This window comes from Solenopsis invicta, chromosome 15 (genome assembly GCF_016802725.1).
Source record: "Solenopsis invicta isolate M01_SB chromosome 15, UNIL_Sinv_3.0, whole genome shotgun sequence".
Taxonomy (NCBI): Eukaryota; Metazoa; Arthropoda; class Insecta; order Hymenoptera; family Formicidae; genus Solenopsis; species Solenopsis invicta.
In genome coordinates, this window is record NC_052678.1 from 2,183,128 (window position 1) to 2,197,491 (window position 14,364).

The window sequence follows — 14,364 nt, forward strand, 5'->3', positions numbered from 1 at the left end:
CGACTCTCGCAGTCGCAGGTAGTTTAAAAATGGCGACCGACAGGTAGACGTTTCCGCGGCTGCACGCGCTGGCAGGCACGGGAAACGCGCGCGAGCGTATTTTCGCCACCGGCCCGCAGTATCTGCCCCTCGCGAAACGGCGTAACGCGCGCGCGCTCGCGTACGTGGATTATGCCGTAGATTATCGGCCGCGGCAGGCGCGAAGCGCGAGTCCGCGACGTGTGAATGAATCGCCCCGCCGCCGCCGCCGCCGTCGTGCGTTCGAGTTCGAGCGGCCTCGTCCTCCTCGCCGTCGTCGCTCGTACATTCCGCTGGCGCGATCGCGATCGCGATCGCGGAGGAAATAGCTGGAGAGGAGGGAGAGGAAAGCGGACCGCCGCGGCCGCGTGTCGAGCCGCGCGTTTGCACACGTAAGTAGAAACGGGATAAAAAAAAAAAAAAATTTGCTGCTAGAGAGATGGGTGACCGCTTCGAATTTCGGCGTGTCGCTCGATCGCGCCGATCCTCCTGTATCCGTCCCTCGCGAGAGTAACTAACCTCGCCCCCCTCCCCCCTTTCTTCCTCCTACCCACGTCTCACGTTTCTCACGTTCCCGTGAGATCCTGCGCGATACGCGCCCCGCGCGTCCTGGCCTTGATCGCGCAACGGCTTCGTGGTTTTTCATCCTCCGAGAGCTGAGCGATGCAATTGGCAGGGAGTGAAACCCATCCCGGCTCCACGACGGCGACGGAAATCACGCGCCGCGTCCGATCGTCCTCGTGCGCGAATGTGGAGGAGGAGGAGGATGCGATAAATCCCCGCGGGACGGAACGTTACGCCGTTGAACACCTTTTCATCACGCACGGTGATTGTGCGCAAAGTAACGTGTGCAATCAGACGCCAGGCTCGATGAACAATCAGCAAGTATCTCCTGATGCGTCACGTACCTCACGTGCCTCTCGTGTCACCGGATTGTCAAAAAATCATAAAATCGACGCGAATTCAAATTCACACCGGTGGGGGCCGAGTGCCCCCCGCCTTGACAGTCTTCAAACAAAAAATCTTTGTATTGATAAGCAACTTCAATATTATTTATTTTCTCCCGTTATCTTTGATCACAGCGAGTCCATACCAGAGTTGCCAAGTTGGGGAAATTTCTCTCTGGGTTTTGTTATTATCACGTGGGCTTTTTTTAAGGATCAAGAGTTTAGAAAAATTTTTAGAGGTAGAAAAATATGAAGGTCTACGATGTTTTTATCCTATCAAAAAGTTCGCCAAATCCTTGGCAACTCTGATTTATATATTTGTTTTGTTTTTTAAAGTGTGACACATTTATTGTGACTCATACCATTTTTTTGTTCTTTTTTGTTCTTTTTTGTTCTCACTGTTCTCACTGTTCTTAAGATCTGAAGCTTGCTCTGTATGCCAAAGTATTGTGGAGTGTTTAAATATGTACATTCTCACTGCTAATGACGCAATGTATTGCCCGAGAGATTAAGAATAGAATTTATTACGGATGTGCCGCAGACACGCGTAGAAAGTCTACTCAATAGAGATTTTCATTACATTGTGCCTAATAACGCGAAAATCTATAGAAGTTTCAACAATTTGTTCTTGAGTACATCGTTATTCTACATCTGCAAGATATCTCTTTAAAGAAGTCTCGAGATAAATGTAGAAAATCTTATTTTTGTATAAGGAAGTATTTTTAAAGATGCAGTATTAAATGAACCAAAGCGTTAAATCTTCTATTCACGCAAAGCTTTTTTTGTCAGCGTGCGTAACATTTGTGCAAATATTGTATGTTTACTTTACCTAAGTACTTGATAAGTTTGAGGGAGCACCTGGTTAAAATATGCCATCATTCCCGCCAGATAACTCAGGAGGAATCGGTTGAGTTACGTGTGCGTTATTGAAATAAGCGAAAATTCCCAATTACCCCCAGAATGACGTCCGAGGTTTATCGAAAAATTTTTAACTATTTGAGAACAAGATCTTGGCTTTGTAAGCGTAAAGGTAACGCCAGATTGGACTTATATCATTCTCTTAATGTTTTTGATTTTGTGTGTCTTCTCAAGTACATTTAATAAAAACAAAGATAAATGTGTACTGTGATCTACAAGTGTTTATTTTCAAACAGATAATTTCTCCTGATATAATTACACAAGAATGCGCATTTGTGTGTGTCTGTGTATGCATACATATAAAGATGTTGCATTTTATGACATATTCATTTCTCTTTTGTGAACAGGTAAATACACCTGCAAAAATTACAAGCACATAACAATGGAGCACTCCGAGCTGGTGGCAGAGATGGTGCATGTTGAAAGACTGACCACGCAGGAGCGATTGCACTTGGCACGTCATCGTCGGCTTCAGCAGCTGAAAGTGTGGAGACAACGCGAAAAGGAATGGCTGCGGCACCAAACCAGGCACACGAGTAATAAACGTCACATATACTTTAGCGACAGTGTTATGTTGTTGGAAGCCGCTGCAAGAAATGACATCGACGAAGGTAAGAAATTTTGTACATACAGTCAATATGCAAGAGTGCATACACCATATCTGTATAAATTTTCTAAAAATCTAATTTCATTTATTGTACATCAACAATACAGCAGAGTAATGAAACAAAGCAAGGTGAAAGATATGTATACATATGCAAATACACAAGAAGTGAAGCACTTGTATTACTGTTGCTCCAAAGCTCACCCAAAATATAAAAGAGGACAAGAACGGAGAAAGAAAAAAATTGACGCTAATACATGAATGCATGAGAGCAAATTAAGGGTATGCTATAGTGCACGAATGAAAATACTATTGCGCGAATGGGTGCTACAATTTGTTAGATAGAATTAAGTTAATAATGGTGGAGCGAAAAAAACAGGAAAGAAGAGAATTTAATGAACGAAGGTAGCATATTAAAACACTTGATGACCGTGTATGTAAAGGTAGCTTGGCATTTAACGAAACGATGAAAAGGAAAGGATAGACAATCACGATGACGAGTCAAGATTACTATGAAAATTACAAAAAGATTATATACCATTTTAAAGTACATTCAGAATGGTTTATTTCATCATTGCCTAATATGTTGTCTAAATTTATTGTTGTTCACTATAATCTAATAACCTTCATAATGTGAATATACTTTTAACTAGTTTCCTAGTTAAAAAAAAAACAACTTTTATATTTGCTGGATTTGATAGCATAATGTGCTTCCGTTACATGTATGCTTTCCCTGAAGTTTTCTCTTCAAAAACGCACAAAAATTTTTGCATAAGGACATGCCAATCAATCGTAACCATTTTCGATCTTCCAGTTAAATTAGCTTCCAAATAATAAAATTAATCAAAAATCTGTTTCCACATTGTCAGATTATAATTAATAATGAAGACTAGAGCAACATATTAAGTAATGATGAAATAAATCATTGAAGGTGCTTTAAAATGTACATATACTTTTTTTTAATTCTCTTAAATCTTGTGCAGATATGGTGTATATATACTCTTGTGGGTTAAATTGCATGTTATTTGGAATGTATCTATATGACTACATCTGTATGTCGACGCATCATTAAATCATTAACGTTTATTTCTTTCCAGTAAGGAGACTGCTAAAAAAGGGTGTAAACCCTGACTCGACCAATGAAGATGGTTTGACGGCACTGCATCAGTGTTGCATAGACGACAATGAAGAAATGATGAAGCTACTCATTGAATTTGGTGCTAACGTGAACGCGGAAGACAGTGAGAAATGGACGCCGCTACACGCCGCTGCTACGTGTGGTCACTTGCATTTAGTCAAATACCTCATTGCCAGAGGTGCGAATTTATTAGCCGTTAATGCTGACGGCAACATGCCGTACGACATTTGTGAGGATGAAAAAACGTTGGATTGTATCGAAGGTAATAGAATCTGTTAAATTAAGACTTTTTATTATTGCTTAAGAAGGTATGATCGATACAGTCTTAGCAAGAAGTGATTTATTGAGAACATAACAATTTTTGAAATTTTAGCATGTATTAATTTAGTTCTCATAAGATCACTATTGTTTTAACTGCGTAAAAGTAATTTCATGAAATATTTTAATAATCGTTAATAAGGTTTGATAAATCTGCAGTTTAACACCTTTTCTTTCAATTTTGTAAATGTTGTATTTTTGTACATAGAAAGGAAAATCTGAAAAGGAAAATCGTCGCTTAAGTCCAGTTTTTTTTAATTTCAAAGTTTTTTGATGTCAGTAATCATATCTCCTTAAAGATTGCCCTTCCCAAGTATAATGTTAATTGTAATGTGATGTATTTATATAAATTGTATCTGTACGAAACGCAGGGGAGATGGCAAGGCGAGGAGTTACTCAAGAATTAATAGATGAAACAAGAGCTTCGACCGAGGTTCAAATGTTACGCGATTTGCAAAAGATTGTTTCCTTAGGAGGTGATCTTGAATATAAAGATCATCAAGGTGCCACACCTGTATGTACTTATACCTACAGAGCTTAATTTAAAAGAAGATTAGATTAATGAATTGTTTACATTTTGACAATTTTTTGTTACAGCTTCATATAGCAGCGGCAAACGGATACTTACGAGTCGTAGAATTTCTTCTTGATCAACATGTATCGACGGACGTAGAAGACAATGACAAATGGCAACCTGTTCACGCAGCCGCATGTTGGGGACATGTAAGTTTAAACAAAGTGTCGGAAAAACCTGGAATTTTCAACGAATTTATTTGTTACCTTTGAAAAAATCATAAATTTTCATGAGATTTTACTGATACTTAAGGAAATTTTATTCTTTAAAATTTTATTTTATAAGGAAATTTTATTTTTTAAAACTTTATTCTTTAAAATTTTAATTCTATCTCTTTCTGACAAAATTTTTTTACCACTTTTTCTTTATAACACAAAATATCAACAATTGATTAGCATTGATACATTTTTTAATTTTACTTGGAATTTTGAATAAAATTCCTGGAAGTTCCTAAAATTTCTCAGGTAATTTTTTTATAATATTTGAAGAAACACCTTGTTTAATCTTTTTTTCTATATATTTGCAATTATAAATTATGGGATTATTATAAATTAATATATTTATACTTATTAAAGTTGAAACGGCAAGTCTGTTTTTCCTTTTTTTTCATAGGCGTTACAATTGTTTCACATTTTAATATTTTAATTTAAATGTTATTTTAAGTCATGTATCAATTTTGTGTTACAGTTGGAAGTACTTGAATTATTAGTGCAAAACGGGGCAGACTTAAACGCAAAAAATAAACATGATGAAACTCCCGCGGGTAAGCTCTACCAATCTATTTTAATTATTACTTTATTTCTCTCTATTTTATAATGTTCTCATATGTCGCAGATATATGCGAAGATCCAGAAATTAGAGAGAGGATAATGGAATTGAAAACAGAACAGGAAAGTAAACGACTTCGCGAAGCACAAGGTCGTAGGGTACGCAGATCGCAAAGTATAAATACACGAACGCAAAGCGTACGTCGAACATCCATTCGAGACAAAGTTCTCACTACGAAAAAAGATGCCCAAGAAGAAACGCGCTTGAGGTTACAAGCGCAACAGGTACGACAAAAATTAAAAATATTTGTTATATATTTCCCTCGTTCTCTTCGAAATTAGAAAGATTCTTCAGTTTTCTGACATAAAAACTTTATCAAAATTTGCTCAAATAAGCTTTATGCTTAATACATAGCATTCCTAAATTTTTCAGATTTTTTTACTTATAACTTTCTTTAAATTTAAAAAGTTTTCTAGTATTAAGTTTTATAGAAATTATTTAAAAAATTTGTAAGTGACAAATTATCGTTTTTATTGCTTAAATTTTGTGCATTATTTATTATTTTGAAAATGGCAATACTAAAAAATCCTTTGTTACAAGATATACATATATGAAGAAAAAGTTATATACTCTCCTCCATTTTTTTAAGCTGGAGAACCTCTTTAAGACTGAGCCATTTAAGATGTAAATAAATACTAATTGGGATATTTTTTCCAGACATACGTTAGCACTCCTACACCTACTAGTATCCCGCCGTTGGAGAACAGTACGCAGGAGGTAGGGGACCACGAGACTGATTCCGGCGCGCTGACCTCAGCGGTGCGGAAAGGTCCCGAGGGAAAAGACAACGAGTCTTTTCTTCACGAAGATGTTGATAAAGATTCAGGTACATTCCAAATGTATTCTTGCTTGCATTGGTTGTGGTTCGGTAGAATATTGTGGTAAATGGTAGCTTTGTGCGAAGGGACTTATGTCAAAATATGTACCTCGATCATATGATTCAAGAATTGCACATATATACGTGTACATCACGCTCATTTGTAATTCACAGTGCCCGAGACATAGGAAAGTTAACGCGAGCATAAAATTTAAAGATTGTATATAAATTCTTATACACATAAGTCACATATTAAAAATGGTAAAAAATTTATTGTGGCGAAAGAAGAAAAAATAATTGAAATGATTATTGTAAAATGATAATTAATCATACTGAGAGCGAACAATTCCTCATTAAGTCTGACAAGAGCGCATCTTTATATTTTTATACATTGATATACAAAATTTTATATATTATATATTTATATATACACACTGAAGACAATATTGAAAACATAATCCTAATGGATCAAATATATAAGTTATATACGTACTAATCTGCTAACTGCAAAATCCCATAAATGTACTCTGTCGAACTCATTGTGTTAGCTGTCAATTATTTACCAGCTTTTTCTTTCTTTTCACTACTGCGTGCTCCTGAATAATTGCGAGGTTAGTTTTCTACGTCACTTTTCTATTTCTTTAATTATTATACATTTTATGATCTGTACGATGCATTTAATTGCGTTATCTCTCTTTCGTATCATACATATCACACTGCGCCAGAAGTTATTTGCTCATGATGTACGTAAAACGTATATCTACGTGTGCTGCGCATACAAACAATGCATTTTTCTCTCTGGAAGCTGTTCTCACGTTAAAACGCACATATACACGTATAACACATTTCGCTTTATATCCATATCGAATCTCTTTGGCAAGGCCTAAGTGGTACTGGCTTCCTTAGCGTATCTTTGTGGACCGTTTTAGCAAAGCTTAGCGGCCACCAAGCGCAAGATAAAATAATAATCAAACGGTGATGTATTTATTATAGGTATGTCGAATTGTTTCTGTAATTTCTTACACAAACTGGAGCCTAAACGATTTAGAGAACCATATACATATATCATGCTAGTAGGACGCACAATAAGTAGAATCAACAGATATATTATTCTACATTCTTTATACATATATTGTACGATGCGCAAGTTTTCTCTAGAATAAAAGTATACAGGTCGATTCTCGATTAGCGTAAATGACTCCAATTAATGACAGTGTCTCAAGTATTGAAAGTCCAATTTTTTTAAGATTAAAGTTTAGTTTTAATAAAATATTAAACAACAATAGAGAACTTTTTAAGAATTAAAAATTAAAAACACAGTTGCGTAATAATTTATATATTCAAAAAGACATTTTTTTAGGATCGAATTTCTAGTATTTGAGAGATTGTCAGTAATTGGATTATTTACATATCATAAGGGCATCGAGAAAGTTCCAAACAAAAAAAAAGATGCCAAAACATTAATGTAATTAAGAATTCGCCCTGTATATTTAGATAACTATTTGGTAAATATTTTGCCGGATAATATGCGTCCGTAGTATATAACGGACGAGTTTTGAGCCTAAAGCATGACCTAAGATTGATCGCAGTTCTATCAATTTTTATGTATACCTGTCGTCAAATACTACACACTTCGTATTAAAGATTGGTAACGAATTCTCTGCTAATCGATGAATGCGTATTCATTGTATTATGCGGTGGAGTAAGTAATGAGGGATCACACACATACACATACACACATACATACATACACATATAACTCCGTTATTGAAGTAGTCAATTCGAGAAGTAAAAAGAAAAACATATCATATAGCGAAGGCGAGGCATTGGTGAACGAATTACCGGAAACGGATATTTATGCTTGCGTTTTCTAGACGGTACTCTAGATAAAATTAAAATTATTCATACCGTATTTCATTCAATAGTAGATTACGATCGTTAATGATAAACGTGCAAGTATGATTCAATGTTGGGCATTAATTTATTGTTAAGAGAGATAATTGACTAAAAATTTTAAATATATATCATGATTAAAGTAATCAATTAAGAACATGAATCATTAAACGATTTTGTATAATTAAACGATAAGTTTTTTACTTGACTAAAATTTCTACTTAACTAAAGTAGTCAATTAAAAATTAATGGTAAGCATAATCAATAATTGAAATAGGCATACATATGAATACTGCATTATCTTTTCGTCATATATTCTATTTATTTAAATAAATTATATTTAACAATTTTAATTCATGATTAAAATTGTTACATATGAATACTGCATTATCTTTTCGTCATATATTCTATTTATTTAAATAAATTATATTTAACAATTTTAATCATGGATTTATAATCGATCTCACACAGAAAAATAATTTTCTAACAAAAAAGCAATATATATATATATATATATATATATATTTTAGTAACGGTTATCTTTGCAACGAATATTTTCTTAATAATCTTAAAATACATTTATCATTTACTTGAAACAAGTAATATTGATTTAAAATAAGTTTCTGAATATAACCAGAAGAATATATTAGAATTAATTAAATATTACTTGTTTCAAATATTTCACAAGTTCCTCAAATATATCATAAGTTCAAGTACAAACATTGAATTTATTCAAGATTTTGATATATTCTGAATTCTAGTAATTTATTACTTTAACCAAAAATATTAAATTAAAACAAAAATTTAATTTGCTTATTATTTTGTCTTTTCTTCGATACAATTTTATAATACTTTCCGAGAGTAAAAATATAAATTCTTTTTTTTTCAGTGTATAATAAATTTTTCTAAAATTTGTGATGATTTGTATTTTAAGAAATTATCAAGAAAATATTCTTTGTTATAAATAATCGATTACTTATGAGAAGAAGAAAAGTAAATAGAGAAATGCCTTTTCTTAGTAATAAAATTAATATTTTTCTATGTGAAGAAATTGTTATGTGCAGGTACTTAATTAAATTATACATATAAGCGGACCATTACCATCCGTCTTCCTTTTAATCTGTAACTGTAAATTTTGTATAAAATAGTTAATATACAATAGGTGATTTTTATAAACTTTTGACTGCTGAAAACGACGATTGTCCATATTGAACAGTGTAATCAATTGTCAATCATTAATTTTTAATCTTTGTTTGAAAATTATAATATTGACGAACAGTTTGAAAATGTGTTTATCATATTGAAAAGTTATTCAAATTGAATCAAATTAGTCGATAAATAATTTTATTTATTGTACCAATTAATGTTATAAATCAGAGACTGAACTAATTAGGTAACTAGACAAATAATTAACGATAAGTTTTTTTAATCAAAAATAGTTAATTATTTTAATTGAAATTAATCATAATCATAATAGTATCTTTTAATCGAGTTATTTTATTGAATAAATATTTAATTGATTAGTACCTCAAATTTATTTTAAAACAAGTAAACAATTTTAATCGCTTATTATCATCAAGAATTAAATTTTTAGTCGTAATTATTAATCGATAAATTGATTAAATTTTGCCCAATATTGGATTATGATTAGCACGATCGTTGGTAGAGCCAAACGTTGAATAAATCCCATTGTAGCAAAATGCGGAGACGTACAGATGTATCAAACAACGCTCTTGTTCTTTGTAACGTAACAGCGTGTTTATCATATTCCTTCCTCTATCTCTCTGTCTATTTCTCTTGTATTTTTCCATTGATTTTGCTTGCGTAAAACGCAACCGTTGAGTCGTTTAGTAACAATACTGTGTACGTACACCGGTGTGCATCTGATGGTCCTTCTTGGTGCAATGTTTCCGAAATGCTTGTTGCTGAAAGCATGTCAGGCTTGGCGCATGAGACTCATAGTTGACACCCTTGGTTTTTTTCTTCTTTTTTTTTGTAATTATGATCAGTGCGTATAGGGATAGAAAGTGGGGTTGAGGTGGAGGGGCGGAAAAGTGGCGATCGCGTCGATCGTAAAGTCGACACACGGCTTGACGGGGAAGTAGCATATTGGATTTACGTGTTTGCCTAACAACAGTGACAGGGCCTGACCCGCTGGTCGGCGGCCAGCAGCAGCCGCAGTCGCCGATTTACTCCACGGACGCCGACACCAACAACGGCAAGATCAACATACACGTGTCCGTTGTTTTCGTGAAATCCCTGTCGGATCTGAAGAAGAAACGGGCGCAGAACCGGCACATATCCGGCGGCTCTCTAGACGCGAACGGAAACGGCATCCCGATGCCGGTCTCGTCCATCTCCAATTCCGATCTCGACACCGACGATTTCACCCAGCGCTTCACTGGGAACACCAGCGAGATCGTGAGCGATAATCACTCGGAGAAGAGCTGCTGCACCCTCATGTAAAATCGCGCACAATCTCGTTTCCCTTATCCTTGCCCCACTATTACGTACGATGTCATCGGAGCTCGCCGGAATCCTTCGCACACAACGAGGATGTAGTCCCGCGATTATCTTTCAGTATTTCTTTTGAAGACTCAACACTGCATTCTTGTACTTCCGCAACTTTTCGAGTCGCGCGTTTAATCCGAGCCCGAGGGTCGTGATATTTTTTTATTAGATATATATATATATACATATATATATATATTTTCCTAGAGCACATATAGCGACGTTATGTACATCACAGATAATACCCGTGGGGAGGCGTGTCGACAGCTTTAAAATCAAAACGATTGTCGGTTTTGATGTCGCGCGAACGGCACTGTACTTAAATCGTGACGAAACGTTCTCTCTGCGATTGTTATGCTTGTTGAATCGCAAGCAGCGTGTTGAACAAGTTTGGTACCAAGAACACCTTGTTATGGCAACTACTCAGAACGTGTACTTACATTTGTAGAAATATATAATTGCATTTTTCAAATGGGTTTACAATTGTCCAGCGCCTAAAAGCGTTTAAGTATTGTACAGACTTTTACTTTATTTATTGTTATATTAAAGGAAATGTATAGACTACGCTAGAAAGATAGGAGATGTGTGTTTACAACTCGTAGTTATTACCTAGACTCGAGTTTTTTCTAGTATCTCTCCGCAGACAGGTATAAGACTATCGAACATCTTCCAATATTTTTTATGAGACTCTAGCTGTAAGGATTGAGTGGAAACTGATTTTTATATCAATTTAAAGATTATTTGTAAATTTTGATATGTAGTATTTATCTATTACGACACTATAGACTCCTCACTTGAATTCCTTATTCCACGTATAGCAAATCGCTATGTACATCGCTGATTTACAATTTTACACTTATGTTGCGCCTTTGATAACGCGTGAGACGTTCAAGTTTAAGAGAGGGGGATTATCGTTTTGAGGACTCAAAACAAAGGTTATTTTTAGCTACATTTTTTCGAAAACTATGCAATCGATTCACTTTAAACTTTGCACACTTGGGCTGCGTCCAGAGAGCGCGCTATTAGCGCTATTGCGTCATTCTGCCGTTATCTTTCATTAGATGTAGAACAAGGAGAGAATGATGCGATAACGCTGATAGAGCTTTATTCATATTGTAAAAACATTTTATGTAAAATTACACCTATTACAGTAATGTTAAGACTATAATAATCGTAAATCTCTACGTCTTTGTTTTGCAATGTAAAATTAATTTTTTAATTTGTAATTGAGCAGATTGCAAAAGTAAATTGCAATAAATATAAAAAAATTATAGAAATGATCATTGTAACAATCTTCTTGTTATCTACATGTTGTAAACAAGTAGAATGACTACTGTGCTCGCACACAGTGATGTTATGCGAGATAGAATTACGCATGCGCAATGAACGTTGATCACACTATTTCACTATGATAGAATATTACTGTTGTATTACATAATACATAAAAATTTGAATAATTACATAAAATATTTAAAATGTCCTGTTATGTACGTAATTTTCCATATAAAATGGAAATTACGTTGAAATTAGATTATAAAGAAGAAACTACTTTTTTCTCAATTTTAAAACAAGTAATTATTGCACTTCTAAAATTTCCATTTAAAATTTCCAGTTTTACGTCAAAAATAAAAAATAATATATTTTAATCCTACTAATTCCAACAGTAAGCGAGCATCTATAAATCTCAGATAAATAATCTCAGATTCACTTTTTCATTTGGGATCACTAACAATAAGTGCATAAATTTTATGGGAACTGTAAGACATACATGCACGCTCAAACATAAATTTTTATAACTCTATACTGTAATGTTCTCTCTTTCTACTTGCAAGAATTTCGAATTACAAGTGAAATATGTATTATATGTATAAAATTTAAAATAAATCGTACGTGTAGTTTTCGAAAAAAAGAACCACATAAAAATAGTCTTTTTCTCCGAAAATAATAAAATCCCCCTTTAATTCAATAATTCATGCCGGAGATATTCGATGTATAAACATGTAAACTTTACTTCTCTTTTTTAAAATGTAAAGTTTATGAATCCTCCCGTATAACGAGGGAGAGAGGTCCAGCAAATCAAAACGGCAGTAACAAATTTTATTCGAAATCACGCGTGTGTACGGGACCGTATGTAAAATAATGATCTGTCCTGTCGAACGATCATATTTTTTACGTACACTTTGGGTCAAGCCACTTCCAAATTAGAGATACGAAAAAGGAATCTTCGAAGGAAGTACAAATAGTACAAATGAACGCTCATACATTCCTCCACAATAATGCATAATAAAATGTTGCCAAACTTTGCGCAGCTACCGGCCTTGCGACGACGCGGCGGCGGTCGCGTGGCTCATTCCGCGTCTCGCAATTGCGCTAATCGCGAAATTTCTAATAATAATTGCCGCGATTATTCCAATTAAAAGTAACGTAGCACACGTGCGCGATGATTCACGCATGCATTTGATTGCGAAAGTTTATGGCAAAAGTTGATTTCAGTGGCTGTATTTGAAATGAATTTATGTGACGTCTACCACCTGTTTATATTATACTGTAATATAGTAATATTATATAAAAATAAAATTAATGTATATGTTATCTTTTACACTTTGTACACTTAATATTATATATATATAACCCCTCCCCCCCTCCAAATATATATTAATTTTACATTACATGTTCTCGATACAAAAGCTGCTCTTTGAACAAACTTGTTATTATCTCATAACTATCATCTTATTTTTCAGTGCATTATGATACGATTTAAAAATCGCAAAAACACGAATAAGAACGAGGCAACCAGCAGAAAGATGATAAACACAATTATGAGTTTTATTATGTAATGCTATTGTAGATGAATTTCACTCAAGTATTAATTTAAGTTTAGTACAGTTTTGGTGTTATTCATATTTTGATAACTTAAAATAACATTTAATAAAATTTTTTTTATATTAAAATAGTGTCAGTTCAAGTTTAAAAAAAATGAAAAGTGCTTATTTATATGAATTTTTATAACGTTAAAAGTGTGAGAATTGTTCAAACTCCAATTGAATCAAAATTCGATTTGTTTCGTTTTCGAATTTGAATAATTCGAGAATTTCGAATCATCGATGATTGATTTAATTTTGAATCGATCATCTATTTTGATGGTTTTATTTATATCTCTCGCGACCAATCGTATCAGTGCATACTACAATTCTCATGTCTAATTGTCGATTGTTAAATCTTATAAATTGTAGAAAAGTATGTATATACAATAGATCAATTACAAAGACAATTGTCTTTATAAATTTGTTCCAATTTCATAAGTTAGTATTATGAATTTATAGAATTTATAACACAAATTTTGAAACTGCTCCAATATATTTTCCTAATAAAGTGCCAAAATACTATCACACTTTGATAGTAACATTTATAATTTGTACAATGTGCTTATTCATCAGTATAACACTTAATATCTGTAATATCTATTATAAATTTGTGCTCAACATACATCATTTTTGGTAATTATTTTCTAAAATTTTTTCGATCAATTTTCTTGTCTACTAAAAAAAGCAATATTATTGAAAATACTTTACTATTATACCTTCAAATTAACATGCAGTGTAAATCTGAAAAAATTTAATTCGAATTTGATTCGTATTCGAATCAAAGAGATTCGATTCAATTTAATTTGATTTCGAGCATGTCATCAAAGATTCGATTGATCTTATCGACTTTATAAGAATACTTGATTCACACACCTCTAATATTGTTAGTTCAGTTTGTTCTACACCTTGCAATCTATATTACAGTAAACATTAA

The 14,364-nt window shown here is 33.7% G+C and overlaps 1 protein-coding gene across 4 annotated transcripts; it reads left to right on the forward strand.

Moving 5' to 3' along the window:
* Positions 1-24: 24 nt before the first annotated feature.
* On the forward strand, positions 25-13,165 carry LOC105198863 (protein phosphatase 1 regulatory subunit 16A). Of its 4 annotated transcripts, none has more exons than XM_011165712.3 (9): positions 25-410; positions 2,231-2,494; positions 3,585-3,887; positions 4,315-4,457; positions 4,541-4,666; positions 5,205-5,280; positions 5,352-5,569; positions 6,003-6,171; positions 10,193-10,521. In XM_011165712.3, exons 2-9 carry the CDS (start codon positions 2,266-2,268, stop codon positions 10,519-10,521), a joined length of 1,593 nt encoding a protein of 530 aa, XP_011164014.1. In that variant the 5' UTR covers positions 25-410; positions 2,231-2,265. The 4 variants fall into 4 exon arrangements, with proteins under 4 accessions (XP_011164014.1, XP_011164015.1, XP_025994465.1 ...); XM_011165713.3 differs by lacking the exon at positions 25-410 and adding an exon at positions 438-899; XM_026138680.2 differs by lacking the exons at positions 25-410; positions 10,193-10,521 and adding exons at positions 927-1,995; positions 6,779-8,201.
* Positions 13,166-14,364: the final 1,199 nt, after the last annotated feature.